Genomic DNA, 15,456 nt, shown 5'->3' on the forward strand with positions numbered 1-15,456 from the left:
TGACTTGTAGAATTTGCTCTTTGTTCGTTGAGAGATATCTTTACTTCTCAATTGCCTGCTCAGTCCGACGTAGCATCTGTTGGCCAGAGTTATTCTACGGTAAGCTTCGAGGCGGACGTTGTTGTTGGTGCTAGTTCGAAGATAGACGAAATTATCTACGACTTTGAAGTCATGACAGTTAACAATGACGTGGGAGCTTAGTCGCGAGTGTGACGACTGTTTGTTTGATGAAAAGAGATATTTCGTCTTGCCTTCGTTCACTACCAGACTCTTTTGCTTTGCTTCTGTATCCATTCAAGAGAAAGCAGAACTTACGGGCCGGTTGTTGAGGCCAATGATATCAATATCACCGGCGTACGCCCATACACTCTTATAGAAGATGGTACATTTTCTATTTAGTTCTGCAGCTCGAATTATTTTCTTCAAGAGTAGATTGAAGAAGTCGCACGAAAGGCAGTCGCCTTGTCCGAAACCACGTTTGGTATCGAACCGCACGGAGTCAATATACACGACTGTATTAGTTTTGCTGGGATACTAAATTCAGACAACGGCAAAGAGGCAGCTCCTTTTCGTGCTGTCAAAAGCAGCTTTAAAATCGACGAAGAGGTGTTGTGTCGATTTTCTTTTCACGGGTCTTTTCCAAGATTTGGTGCTTGGTGAATATCTGATCAGTTGTTGATTTTCCAGGCCTAATGCCACACTGGTAAGGTCGAGAAGGCTTATCCCACGGTAGTTGTCATCGTTATCGATTGGGGAATTGGGTTCAGCATCTTCAGGTGTTATGCTTTCACTGCCACTCAGCAAGCTGAAGAAGTGTTCCCTCCATAATTTTAGTATGTTCTAGGCATCAGTCACTAGATCACCGCTGGGGGTTCTACAAGAGTATGTTCCGATCTTGAAACCTTCTGTTAGTCGCCGAATTTTTTCGTAGAATTGTCGAGCATTGCCATATTGTCAAGCTTTTCGTACTCACGCATGTCGGACTAATTTTTTTTCTTGCAATGGGCTTGACTATTTATTATTCAGACATTTGTTGTCGGTCAGTAGCACAAGCCTCTTGCAAACTCTTTCCTGTAGTTCTAAATTCCTCTACATTAATATAAGGATTAACAAAATCAATATTATTATAATAAATTAATTTTAAATATTGAAAACAACAAAAAAATTTAACCCATTTTCAGGAGAAAAGGAGATTTTACATAATGTCGGCGGAAAATTTCCTGGCAGTCAGCTAATTGCGATAATGGGCCCTTCTGGTGCGGGAAAGTCCACATTACTGGATGCGTTATCTGGCTTTAAAACAACAGGTGTAGATGGTTCTATACTCCTGAACGGTCGTAGACGAGACTTGCGTAAGTAAATTTCAAAAATGTCATAGATATTCTGTCCTGCTTGGTAAAAAGGAATTGTCACATAATATTAAAAACATGTTTGGAACTATAGTCCATTTTATTTTTAGTTGCAATTGACGAATAATACGTAGTTAATAGGTGCAATGTATAATCTATTTAATTATTAGCTTCATTCCGTCGAATGTCCTGTTACATAACACAAGATGATCGCCTTCAGCCGTTATTAACAGTAAACGAGAATATGCATATAGCAGCAGATTTAAAATTGGGCTCAAATGTGAGTTATGAGGAGAAGGAAGGAAGGGTTAGTAAGAGCATATAAGAAGGTTTCTCAGTTTTTTTTTTAATTTTATAACTGCCTTCTTCACACGTAGATCGAAGACATTCTGTTGCTGCTGGGCTTGTACGAACATGACCAAACAATGACTATGCGTCTATCCGGAGGACAAAAGAAGAGGCTCTCTATTGCAATGGAATTGATAAACAATCCAACAGTAATGTTCCTTGACGAACCGACAACGTAAGATCACAAGAAATGTAATACCAAAAAAAAACTCCAATAATTTAAAATACTTTTTGGTTTAACATATACAGTGGTCTGGACAGCAGTTCCTGCACCAAAGTATTGGAATTATGCAAGAAGTTAGCGCAACAGGGTAGAACCATTATTTGTACAATTCATCAACCAACAGCCAAATTATTCCAAATCTTCGATCAAGTATACGTACTATCGTCCGGTAATTGTGTCTACCAAGGCAGTACAGAAAAATTAGTGCCATTCTTACAGACTGTCGATTTGCCATGTCCTGTTTACCACAATCCTGCTGATTACAGTAAGTTCTAAAACAGTACAAACACATAAACTAGCCAAATAAATGCAATATTACTGTCATAAATATTTTTTACAATTCACTGTTATTAATCGATGAGTAAGAGTTTTATCCAACACATATGCGTTGTCTTGTTTTTTGTTTTTAGTTATAGAATTAGCATGCGGAGAATATGGAAACGATAAAGTTGATATCTTGAAATCAGCAGCCGAGAATGGTAGTAGTCTAGCGTGGTTTGACGACCCAAGTTCTATATTACGCGCAGAAACATTAATTCGAAAATATCCGATTCCGAGAAAATCAAAAAAACGTTCTTTGGAGGATACGAGCTATATCAATCAATTATCGGTATTACTGCATCGGGGATATGTAAAGGCTAAGCGTGATACAACCTTGACTCATTTGCGCATAGCTGTAAATGTGTTTGTTGCCATCATTCTGGGTTCATTATACGCCGGCTCCGGCCGTGAGGGCTCGAGAGTTTTAGACAATTATAACTTACTATTTGCCATATTAATCCATCATTCGATGACAACGATGATGTTAACTGTATTAACATGTAAGTGAATGTTTTGAAATCTCATCAAATTTGTTGTGAACATATTTTTTTTTATTTTTTATGTATAATTTTAGTCCCAATAGAGATGTCAATATTGTTGAAAGAACACTTTAATCGCTGGTATTCCCTAAAGGCTTACTACACGTCAATCACATTAATCGATCTGCCCATTTCGGTAAGAACTCTTTTTTTTATTTTTTTATATAAAGATATTAAATAATAATTATCCTATTATTTCCATAGGTTGTTGGCTGTTTACTTTTTACTGTTATTATATATCTGTGGAGTTATCAACCAATGGAGTGGGAACGATTTTGGATGTTCTTTGCTATGAGTTTGCTGACTGTATTCGTTGGTCAAAGTTTTGGGCTGATGATTGGCGCTTGGTTTAGTGTTGTGGTAAGTTTATAACAAAAAAACTACATAAATATATTAAAAAAATAATCTTTTGCGTTTAACTACGTAAACATTTAAGATAATTTAAGAGAGCTATTAAACTAGGACATAAAATCTTTGCAAAAATCGTGAGAGAGGAATTCGACTAATCGAAAACAGTTTACTAAACTCAGGAAAAATTGATGCTCAGTGGTATGAAATAATGTAGAAATTAAAGGGGTTATCATGTAAAGCGTTGCGAAGAGTAATGAAGAGCAAAAGTAAGGTACAGGGATAAAAGGATGCCCAGCTTATTCCAGTGTGAGAGCGCCTCAAAAATTAGGTTTTTTTATATAACATTTTCCATTTTCCAGATCGACCAAAATAATAATTTTTGGGCATTCAAATTATAATACCACCCAGGAGGTATGCAAAATGGTGCGTTATCCAAGTTAGTTTCGCTCAGTTAGTTATTTATATAAAAAAAGAAACAAAACAATAACAATTCATTAACATATACATGTAACTAGAAAACAAAAAGACAACAATTCATTTAACAAAACTATAAAAATATAACAGTTATAATATATGTATATTAGGGTGTGTCATTCTGAGGCAACATTTTCGGAATCGATCTTCAGTAGTCGAAGTCGATTAAGAATCGATTCTTGACATTCGAAAAATCGATTATTCTACGAGAAAACTCGATTCTCGAGTAGAATCGGAATCGAGTTTACCATCCCTACTGGCAGCCATCTACCTTGGGATTAGCCTCCTCAACATCGCATATAAGGTTCTATCGAGCGTATTGTGTGAAAGATTAAGGCCCACCGTCAACAAACTAATTGGACCTTATCAGTGTGGCTTTAGACCTGGCAAATCAACAACCGACCAGATATTCACCATGCGCCAAATCTTAGAAAAGACCCGAGAAAGGAGAATCGACACACACCACCTCTTCGTCGATTTCAAAGCTGCTTTCGACAGCACGAAAAGGAGCTGCCTTTATGCCGCGATGTTTGAATTTGGTATCCCCGCAAAACTTATACGGCTGTGTAAACTGACGTTGAGTAACACAAAAAGCTCCGTCAGGATCGGGAAGGACCTCTCCGAGCCGTTCGATACCAAACGAGGTTTCAGACAAGGCGATTCCCTATCGTGCGACTTCTTCAACCTGCTTTTGGAGAAAATAGTTTGAGCCGCAGAACTAAATAGAGAAGGTACCATCTTCTATAAGAGTGTACAGCTGCTGACGTATGCCGATGATATTGATATCATCGGCCTCAACACCCGCGCCGTTAGTTCTGCTTTCTCCAGGCTGGACAAGGAAGCAAAAGAAATGGGTCTGGTAGTGAACGAGGGCAAGACGAAATATCTCCTGTCATCAAACAAACAGTCGTCGCGCTCGCGACTTGGCACTCACGTCACTGTTGACAGTCATAACTTTGAAGTTGTAGATAATTTCGTCTATCTTGGAACCAGCGTAAACACCACCAACAATGTCAGCCTAGAAATCCAACGCAGAATAACTCTTGCCAACAGGTGTTACTTCGGACTGAGTAGGCAATTGAGAAGCAAAGTTCTCTCTCGACAAACAAAGACCAAACTCTATAAGTCACTCATAATTCCCGTCCTGCTATATAGTGTGTAGAGTCTTGGACGATGTCAACAACGGATGAGTCGACGTTGCGAGTTTTCGAGAGAAAAGTTCTGCGAAAGATTTATGGACCTTTGCGCGTTAGCCACGGCGAATACCGCATTCGATGGAACGATGAGCTGTACGAGATATACGACGACATCGACATAGTTCAGCGAATTAAAAGACAGCGGCTACGCTGGCTAGGTCATGTTGTCCGGATGGACGAAAACACTCCAGCTCTGAAAGTATTCGACGCAGTACCCGCCGGGGGAAGCAGAGGAAGAGGAAGACCTCCACTCCGTTGGAAGGACCAAGTGGAGAAGGACCTGGCTTCGCTTGGAATATCCAATTGGCGCCACGTAGCGAAAAGAAGAAACGACTGGCGCGCTGTTGTTAACTCGGCTATAATCGCGTAAGCGGTGTCTACGCCAATTAAGAAGAAGAAGAATGTATATACATATACATACATAGTACAAATCCCAAATTCTAATTTTACTTTCTAATTTGATTGCTTCTGCATTGTAAATTCGCTTATTGTAACCAGAAAATTTAAACTTGTTAAAAAATAAATTCTTAATCTAATGAAAATGGCTATAACTATTTTTGGGTCACAATTTTCACAACACAAAAAGGTTTCATTGTACTAAAAAGGCTACCGTAAAAAATATATTTTCTTGCCTTTAACATTAAGAAAAGGCCGTGACGCTGAAACTTCTAACAAATTAGTGAAATTCTGAAAATTGGTGTACTGTTCGCAAACAAAATGGCATTTTTCTTTACTGGCGTAGACACCGCCCACGCGGTCATAGCCTACTTTACAACAGCAGGCTGTTTTCTTCTATTCATTGGGGGCGTTTTTTACGTGGCGAGTTCAGCGCACAACCCTGGGGAAAGATATTTTGCCTTCTCACTTTAGCTCATCTTCAAACGGACGTTCTTTGGCTACCCAGAGGATACTTGGTCTAAGACCGGAAGTCGTGAACTGCTTGAGCCACATATGAAAGAATCGTTTCTGAACACACTCAAGTGAATGGCAAAGTACCAAGTACTTTCGGATGGAAAATCTGATGATTGGTGATTTAAGTGACGATAACCAACTGGCGACAAAAAAATACACCCAAATCTATCGTTTTAAAAAAATTGTCATATCGTCGACCATTTCTACGGCGATTACTATTTATAAACCTAATACAAGCATCTAACTGTGGAACTTTACTACAAACTAATGAAAGAGGTTCTGCCGGTTCCCCAAACTAACTATTCCTTAACTGTTCCCTACATAATCTAACTAACTGGGCCTTTAAACTACTATTTCAACAATAATTGGAAAAAGCTACCTCGATGTACTGTTTGCATTTGAGGCAGATTCTTAAATTTCTTAAACTGATACAGCATCGTCTCCGTTATCTTCATAAATTTCATTGGTGGCTTGCGTGGCATTTTTCACTTTTTTATACAAAAATTTCAAACTATAACGAATTTCTTCATTATTTTCATTCATTTTTATACAGCTGTAACTTTTTTTCAACTTCCCTGATTTTTTTGTTAAATGAAGCTTAAAATCTTACCTTTGGAGATATACATACGACTGCAACGACATCTATTGACAAAATGCGAAAAGACCTTTTCGATTACTCAATATATGGGGGTTTCCAATAAAAGTGATACGAAAAAAATGCACTATTTATTAAAGAAATTCAAATGTTTTTTTTTATTTAGTGTGAAGTACAATCGATATTATTAAGTTTTGAATATAACATCATTAAAATGGCCTCCACGATTTCTTTTGCAGGAACGAAATCGGTGAATTGAATTTTCGGGTACTTTTCTCACAATAATTCGATTGTTGCACGTGCTGTGTGGCTTGTATCCTCAATATCAATTTCTTCCGATTGCGACCATAAAAACTTGGTTGTCATTGATCTATACCGCTCTCATTTGACAGTAACGGTGCCATCACCAAACTGTGAATTTAGGTGAATGTAATGGTTGTTCATGAATAATGTGTGGATTTTCGTCTCATCAGAATCGACAGTTTTGTTTATTTACCGCACCATTTAGATGAAAGTGAGCCTCTTCGAAGAAGATTATTTTGTTAGATATTGGAGATCGATTATTTTGATAATAAAATTGAATAATATGTAAACGTTGTTCTTGCGTATATCTTCCCATGTTGAAATTGTAAACATAACTAAATACAATGAAAAACAAGTAAGAAAGGACTAAGCTCGGGTGCAACCGAATATTTTATACTCTTGCAACTAGCAGGAATCAAAGCCAGGGAAATACTTCCAGATGTGAAATCAGGGGCGTCGCGAGGATCCAGATCATGGGGGGGTGAGTCCCTTTGAAATGCCGACTCATTTCAAGAATTTGCCGATTTAATGTACATATATGTTTATAAATATATATAAAATAAGGATATCTTCATTTCTGATAAGGTATTACGGAGAAGTTTTACAACATAATAGCATAATTCATTATTTTATTCTCAAATAAGTATTGTACATATTGATTTGAATTTTTAACATTGCTGTATACATACATATATGAGACGATATGATAAACTAATCATAATCTCCTTCGTCAATTTAAACAGAACGAGTTTCTTGTGAATTAAAATATTGCACCTATAAAAGTAAATTAGGAGATAATCGACTTTTGAAAGAATGACGATCGATAGTAAATTCATTACTAACTTAAAATTCGAACTTAAAAAAAAATATATTCAACCACTGTTATTCGAACATTGTAGTGTTTTAATAATCCTCGTGGAAATTACGAAAAGGTGTCTTTTTAAGCTTGCTTCCGCAATTATAGAGCTATTTATTGCGTTTTACTGAAGTTAGAATTTTCATAAATGCCGGCTAGTGAATTCGCAATGGATATGACCTAAAAATTAATGTGCAATAATATATTTTGATGAAAATCTTAAAAATATTCAATAAGTTTTGACAACAAATTTCCGGGTACTTGGCAACTCTTACTGGAATTGCCGAAATGAACTTTCAAATTTTTAGTTATGATATTAAAACGGCCGAAAATGCCGACTCGTTCATAGATGGGGGGGTGTCACATATCATGCCACATACCAAAAAAATGTTCTCTGGGTTTCATTAATGTACCTCACATACAAACACCAATCACATGGCGCAAAGTCAGCCGGAGTGAAAGAATCAAGAGAAACTTTAAATTATGCTATATGGGAACTAGGCGTTGTTGTACACCGATTTCGCCCATTTTCACACTGATATAGATATAGAAGAAGAATGCTATGTACTAAATTTAGTCAAAATCGGTCGGTCGGATACCAATGTGATTTCACCTAAAATCCCCTCGTCCAATTTTCACACTGGCTCTGATAAAGCCCTCTCATGCCTTTCCTCGGGGTAGAATGGGTTAATGTCTCTAGCGTAATTAGTTATTGATTAATTGCGCTTTTAGTAGTTCTGAATAGTACCGTTATATAAAAAAAGTGAAAAAAATAAATTTCGTTGTGTTTTAAATTAGTTGTGAAAGTTAAATATATAAAAGGAATACGGATTGTAGTAAATGCAAATATGATTATAAGTTTGATATTAAAAAAATAACTATCACACTTTAATGCCATTGAAATAAATCCGCATTAATACAGCATATAGAAACTATTATTGAAATTCAATATGTTTATGTTTGGTTGCGTTGTTCAATTTCTGACATTTGCAGTTCTAATGTTGTAAATTCAAATTTTGTTCTAAATAAATCCTTAGTGTTTGTGCTCAAATGTTTCCCTTTTTATGTTCTTTTCTCATAAATTTTGAACTTACCTTTAGGTTTTCATCTTTCCTTAATAAAATAATTTGTTTTGTGAATTTAAATTATAGCGCTATGAACTAATATTGTTTGTCCGTTGCGTTTGCCAGTTTGATGACGAATCAAACATTCGTACAAGAGTACTCACATTTCGAATGGAAAACACGCATATGCTTAACGTCTTGCAGATTAGTATTTTCGCGATAGCGAGCATTTCAAAAAAAGTAATTTTAATTATGATGGTCTTATGTTCTGTACTTGTAGGGTGAAACTTAATTTGAAAACCTTGAGCTGGAAATGTTAATATAAGTGGTGTTTTCTGATATAAAATATTTCTCATGCTTAAATATTTAGCTGTTATGTATTTATATACTGAGTGTATTTATGTTACTATGTTTTTTTTTTCTTTTTTTTAATTTTTTCACCATAGAATGGAACTTTCTTAGCACCTGTTCTGACTATTCCGATGATGATGTTTGCTGGTTTTGGGGTAACACTTCGAGATTTACCCAGCTATTTGAAATGGGGCAGCCATATATCTTACCTTAGATATGGTTTGGAAGGCTTTGTTGGTGCCATTTATGGTCAAGGACGTGGTGTGTTGGACTGTAATGAAGCGCCTTACTGCCATTATCGGTGAGTTATATAAAACCAGAAATCTGAAATAATGTATTTCACTCAAAATATTTCCAATTTCTTATAATGCAGATATCCGAAGAAATTCCTGGAAGAGATCACAATGCGTGGTGATCAATTTTGGAATGATTTCATGGCCCTGTGTGTTATTACCATAGCTTTCAGAATAGTGGCCTTTGTTGTTCTTAAAGCGAAAATAAATTCAGTAAAATAATGTGTAATGTTTATGAAACTACGAATAAATTTAGGAAACCATTTATTAAAACGATTTCAAGTATTTGAAAATATAATATATAAGTATGTATTTTATAGAATATCTGATTATGACTTTTTGTACTGTTTACATATTGTATGCAAATGTTGGTGTTTAAATATTATGTTCAAAGACTTGTAACAAAATAATTACATAATGTGATTCAAATCAAATAAGTTTAAATAAAAACATGTTTTTGTTTACAATAAATACGTTTTTCTAATTTGTTTATAATGAAAGCAATATAATGAAAACAAATAAGGAAACCTTTTCGTTACCCTCTCCGATAGTGTGAAACTGGATGAAAATCATATAGTATAAAATATTAAATTTAACTTCTTTGGTTGAGTTTGTATCAAATACATCTGTATATACACTGAAGAGCAAAACTGGAACAATAATTACATAAATGAACTTTGATGCAATAAATTGCAAGCATACATAATATCTTTTTGTAAAAAAAATGTTAATATATTAATTTTATACAGGTTTAAAATACACTATAACTATAAAAAATGTGACAAATTCACTCGCGAAACAAAAAAAAAAATAACAAAAATGTGGCAAAACTCCATTGTTCCACTTTTGCACCCTTACAAAAAATTTTATTTTCTCCTTTAGTTTAGTAGTCCGTCCACAATCCTTTCAACTTTTTTAACGCATTCAGTCTTCGCGGCATGCTCTCATACAATTTTTCTAAGAAATCTGGAGAAATTGAGTACCACTCGTCCTCGACGCGCTCCCAAAGCTCCTGCATGCCTTTTGGAGGATTCGGGTAATTTGCCAGTTGCCGTTTCAAAAAACTCCATAAGTTCTCTATGGGGTTCATATCTGGGCTTTGCGCAAGCCACCTCATTGTTGAAAAACTTTGCGATTTCAACCAATTTTGCACTAATTTCGAAGAGTGCTTAGGATCATTGTCCATATCCATAGCAATCGGCAAATTTGTTTTTAAAATGTCCAAATATTGTTTCTTTTTCATCTTTCCATCGATTTTCACAATAGGACCAACTCCATACTGCGTAATACGCCCCCGAATCATTAAACATCCTCCTCCAAACTTTATAGTTTGCTTTACTTGATGGGGTTGAAGTGGTCCTGAGGTGTTTGACCAGTACCAAGAGCAAATAACCTTAAAGGAGTTCAAAAAAATTAAAGACTGCCCACAAATAATTAACATTTACAATTACTCGTTTCCAGTCATCACACGTCCAGTATTCGTGGCGTGCAGGAAATCCTTTCGGGCAGAAACATGTTTTTTATTAAAGCGGGTCTCTTCTTTTTCTCTTTTGCTTTGTAACCAGCATCTTTCAACGCGCGACGCAATGTCCAGACACTAACATTTTGCGTTAAAAGCGGTAGTCCTTGCTTTGGAGTAGTCAATTTATTGGATATAAGAAGTCGTCCAACATGTCTAGCTTCACGAATTTGAATTTTTTTGGGTCTCCCACCCTTATTGCATGTTAGCCTTTCCAGGTTGCTTTCTTTTCTATCCGCAAAACCATTGTATGGCTGATTTTGAGCTCCTTGCCAATATCGCTGGCAGAGTGCCCAGCAGAGAAATATCTTTCAACTTTTCTTTTAATTTCTTCACTTACACCACGCATTGTAAACGAATTTTACCGTAACACAATAAGGAAATAAAAATTTGTGTCAGAAATTTCAATTTGAATATTTAATTCCAATGTTTACTTAGTGGGTGCAAAACTGGAACAATATAGTGCCATACTTTTTATTTTTTTTAGGCCTTGCCACATAATTTCCTGCAATTTTTTTAGTCACAGGGTAATTCAACCCACCTAAAAACGAGATATTAAATTAAATAATAAAACAAATAATCCATCTATGCAATACAGTACATCAAAGTTCATTTATGAAATTTTTGTTCCAGTTTTGCTCTTCAGTGTATGTCAGTGTTTTACAAAAACAACCAAGACAAAATAAAGAAATGGACAATCAAGAAAAGTAAGCCATTTTGCAAACTGTGAAAGAACAATTTAGGAGCAGCTGCAGCATTACAGCATACGTATATTGTTTACACATAAATATCTTTTTATCCGCACATGTATTAAATACATATGTACATATTTACAAATAAAATCTTGTCCGAATTATTTAAACATAAATATGTATATAGGGGTATTCTCTTGCTCTTGCAAGATTGCAGATTGCGAAAATACTATACCGAAATATACAAGGACACGAGAGCACCCATTGCAGAATCTAGTGATATATGAACGGCTGATTCGGTCAATTTATTGTGAATGACTATTATGCATGGCTATTGTGAATTGACGCACCTTCTGCATACATTTTCAACAAAAAAAACTGTAACAAAACTTTATAATTTAAATAAAAATTATAAAATCTATTTAAAACTTACCTTCCTCAACAATTTAACGACGTAATATGTCTTTATGTAAAATGACAGCTAAAATAGGGTTGCAATTATATTTTTGCGTGACATTGCTCGCAAATATACATGGGTTTTGGTCTGACATATTTTACAGGCATTGCAAATAATTTTCTGCGTGTGTTTGTTGTTGCGCCGGTGCACCAAGAGGAAATATATGCAATTCTTGCACCGTGCAAGGGTTTTGTAAGAGCAAGAGAATACCCCTTATGCCTTTTTATTAATACTTAGAAGGAAGTAAAATGCACAAAGACCCTAAGTTACATATTTATTGTAATATACATATAAATACCTATATTTATAACAGATAACTAGTTCCTCCATTAAATTTTAATAAAATAATTGTAAATTTCTTTAAAAATATTAAGCTTAACATAATAAACGCAACGAAATTGCATTGTGAGGTTTGCTTTCAGACATCACAAATTTGTATAGACATTGTGAGCGTTTGTGCTAAAAACTAAAAACCTTACAATAGTGAGGGTGTTAATTGAAAATTGAAAAAATGTAACAGTGTTGGTGAACAGCTGGTAATTTTTCAATGGGTTTGTGCAATCTGTTACCTCCGTCTCGTAGGGTACTTTAGTTCACCTAATACTATGTTCGGACCGACAACGAAAACATGCTTTCGTGGGAAAAACTGGTTTTCGCACGAAAACTTGTGTTTTCGTCCATGTAAAATCTGTCGAACATAAACACAGTTTTCGCTGAAAACTACTTGAAAACTTACATTCCACTCATTATAATCGGTGCCTGCTCTAGTTTAATTGATGTGTTTGGAAGACATATTTTGCCGGCCCTAAATTGTCACTTGATATTTGTTTACATTCCATATACAAAAACAGCTGTCCCTTGATATTCTTATATTAGGTGGATTCTCTTGCTCTTGCAAAACCTTGCACGGTGCAGAAATTGCGGAATTTTCTCCTTGGTGCATCGGCACATCAACAAACACACGCAGAAAATTATTTGCAACGGCTATAAATATGTCAGACCAAAACCCACGTTTATTTTCGTGCCGTCATATATCACTAGATTCTGCAATGGGTGCTCTCTTGGCCTTGCATATTTCGGTATAGGATTTTTGCATTTTGTGTCATCGTGCAATCTTGCAAGAGCAAGAGAATGCGCTATTGATAGTTGTTAGTGAAAACTCATCGAAAACACACATTGTCGGTCCGAACGACTTAGATTCCATAACATACAAATGTGTTTTCAAAATGTTTTCAATGTCGGTTCGAACATAGTATAACGGTTGTTTGTATCACCTCAAAATATTCGAGTTAGATATACAGAGGTTTTGTGGAATCTGATAGTTGTCGGAATCAGAATTGAAACCGATAAAAAAAGTAGTAGGTGTCATAAATTCAGATATTATTGGTTTGATGTTCGAAAAAGGATATATGTACACATATCGGATAGTCGCTGACAGATTTGAAATGTAAGTTAATAAATCAAGTTATTCTATTGTTACGAATTAATTTATCTTTATTTCTATAGGAGAAAACATAAGAATAAAACACGAAATGTCTTAATTAAAATAATATTTCGAATTCCTATCTATAACATTGGGGACATATTCTTAGATAACTTTTAAAGAGATTTAAGCAAAAAAAAATCGATTTTTTTAAGCTTCTAACGCAGGCTACCCCCTTAAAGAAACACCCAAATGCGTCTTTATTCATTCGAAAAATGTTATGTATCTCCTAAAATCAAGTTTTGTCACATTAGTAAATAGCTGATTCGAATATTGGTTTTGCATATGTTCGAGAGACGAAAATCTAAACAAATTCCGTGACACCAATGAAAATCAGAATTGGTATGCAATTCTGACAGCTAAACAATTCTGTCTTGGATTCCAAAAAATGATCAGGAGGATGAGATGAACCAAGCCATTCAAGATAAAAATTGGATAATGGGCGTGACACCGCTCTCCTTTAGGTGAAATCAAATATTTCCAAATTTTCTTCTAACATTCCTATGTTACAGTGTGAAAATTGGCAAAATCGGTCTACAAAAATATGTACAATTCATTTGATCTTTTCAATTTCTAGTATACAAATCAAGAAACAATTAGTATAACGAGATAAAACTTTCCACAAAAATTGCTTTAAGATATGTAAGCTTCTATCCTTATTTATATTTATTTTATAAAGTAAGTCGCATCGTACGTATAAATGAGTCAATCTGGCATAAAAGTTTGTCGAATTACTTTTTCTGTAAAGATGTATAGAAACACAATAACAATTTTTCTGAAAAATTACTAAGCCTGTGTAGTGATTGAATAGGTACCTATCATTGATGATAAGAGCAAACGGCGCATTCAGCAGCTAGCAACGAATAGTCATATGAGTTACGGTCAAATAAAAACGGTTCTTGGTCTAAATGGAAGTGTTCATCAAATAATAAGAACATAATTATGCCTTCAATATAAAAATCGAATGACGCTATCTTGCCTAATCAAACGGGATAAAATACACAAATTCCATTTTATGAAAAAGAATTCGAATCTATGATTTTCATAAATATTGAAGGGATTTGAGACGTCCAACGGAAGCATGATATAAACAAGTTCATGGTAGTGGATCGCTTATGATATGGGCAGCCTTTTTCTTCAAAAGGCAAGTCCAAAATACGATTTGTGCCAGTCAAAATTAATGCAGAAATCTAAGTGGATTTGTTGGTGATTTACATGAAAGAAGACAAAGGCATTCTTTAACTCTCCCAAAATTGTATTGCTGGAGTGGCTTGCCGTAGAGAATTCTTTGAGGCAAAATTTAAGCATCTTCCAAGCAATAAGACAGTCTTAAGCAAATAAAACTCGAAATTTTTGCCGATAATACATAAGAGTTACACAATCCATTTTCGAATGTATTTTTGTTATTTAAATAATTTTACTTCTGACCGTCTGTCCAAACAAGCTGTAACTTGAGTAAACTTGAGGTATCGTCACGAAACTTTGTACCCCTGTTCCTTGGTTAAATCGAAAGGGCAAGTTCGTAGATGGGCGAATCGAACTACTGCCACATCCACAGCTATTGATAGAAACAAAGGGCTATATATAGTACATATAAACGCTGCCGGATTATGCAGACACAGTTAAGAAGCTAAGATAATAAATAATAAAGCGTTAAATTATTGGAATTAGAAGATAAGTGTGTAGCCATTAATTTGGGACCTTTATTAATCATTCCCAGTTAGAGAATTCAAAAGTGAATTATAAGGTGAACGATTTATCGAAAAATCCCATTTCGAAAATGTCAATTGCCTTCAGACCAAGGTATATACCAATTCCATTTTAATTCAGCGCTAAATCACATAATTTTTAAGAAAACTTGTCCACTTTGTTTCATTAAAATATTTCTATTCTATTCTAGTATTAGTTAATGAGAAGATGAAGCATCTTGTGTTAGTTTACAATAAAAAAAGAATGAAAATGCATTTCGTGTGTTAATAAAGCATTGCTTTTTGAGGGAAAAATAGTGTTGAATTTGAGCTGTGCATCAGGGAAATCAACCGAGTCCAATCGACAGTCAGTCTTATGGAAAGACAAAACAGTCGGCTGGCAAGGTTATGGCATCACTCTTTTGGGATGCACATGGTATAA

At 35.1% G+C, this 15,456-nt stretch overlaps 1 protein-coding gene and 2 long non-coding RNA genes across 5 annotated transcripts in view; 2 read left to right on the top strand and 1 right to left on the bottom strand.

Annotated features, from left to right (window-relative positions):
* Positions 1-9,451, top strand: part of LOC126753438 (ATP-binding cassette sub-family G member 4) — a 31,407-nt gene extending 21,956 nt beyond the window's left edge. For all 3 annotated transcript variants that reach the window (XM_050464908.1, XM_050464907.1, XM_050464906.1), the window contains exons 3-11: positions 1,182-1,352; positions 1,520-1,656; positions 1,727-1,872; positions 1,947-2,185; positions 2,331-2,741; positions 2,816-2,916; positions 2,985-3,140; positions 8,978-9,183; positions 9,256-9,451. In XM_050464908.1, coding sequence (XP_050320865.1) covers positions 1,182-1,352; positions 1,520-1,656; positions 1,727-1,872; positions 1,947-2,185; positions 2,331-2,741; positions 2,816-2,916; positions 2,985-3,140; positions 8,978-9,183; positions 9,256-9,397 — 1,709 coding nt within the window. In that variant the 3' untranslated portion in view covers positions 9,398-9,451. The remainder of the gene's footprint in view (positions 1-1,181; positions 1,353-1,519; positions 1,657-1,726; positions 1,873-1,946; positions 2,186-2,330; positions 2,742-2,815; positions 2,917-2,984; positions 3,141-8,977; positions 9,184-9,255) is intronic.
* LOC126753497 (uncharacterized) lies at positions 3,150-7,820 on the top strand. Its single transcript, XR_007666155.1, has 2 exons — positions 3,150-3,437; positions 3,491-7,820. It is a non-coding gene; the product is annotated as an uncharacterized LOC126753497 (long non-coding RNA).
* Positions 9,452-9,458: 7 nt separating the features above from the next.
* On the bottom strand, positions 9,459-11,131 carry LOC126753492 (uncharacterized). Its single transcript, XR_007666148.1, has 2 exons — positions 10,627-11,131; positions 9,459-10,568 (listed from the first exon to the last, which is right to left on the bottom strand). It is a non-coding gene; the product is annotated as an uncharacterized LOC126753492 (long non-coding RNA).
* Positions 11,132-15,456: the final 4,325 nt, after the last annotated feature.

The sequence above is a fragment of the Bactrocera neohumeralis genome, chromosome 3 (genome assembly GCF_024586455.1).
Source record: "Bactrocera neohumeralis isolate Rockhampton chromosome 3, APGP_CSIRO_Bneo_wtdbg2-racon-allhic-juicebox.fasta_v2, whole genome shotgun sequence".
Lineage (NCBI taxonomy): Eukaryota > Metazoa > Arthropoda > Insecta > Diptera > Tephritidae > Bactrocera > Bactrocera neohumeralis.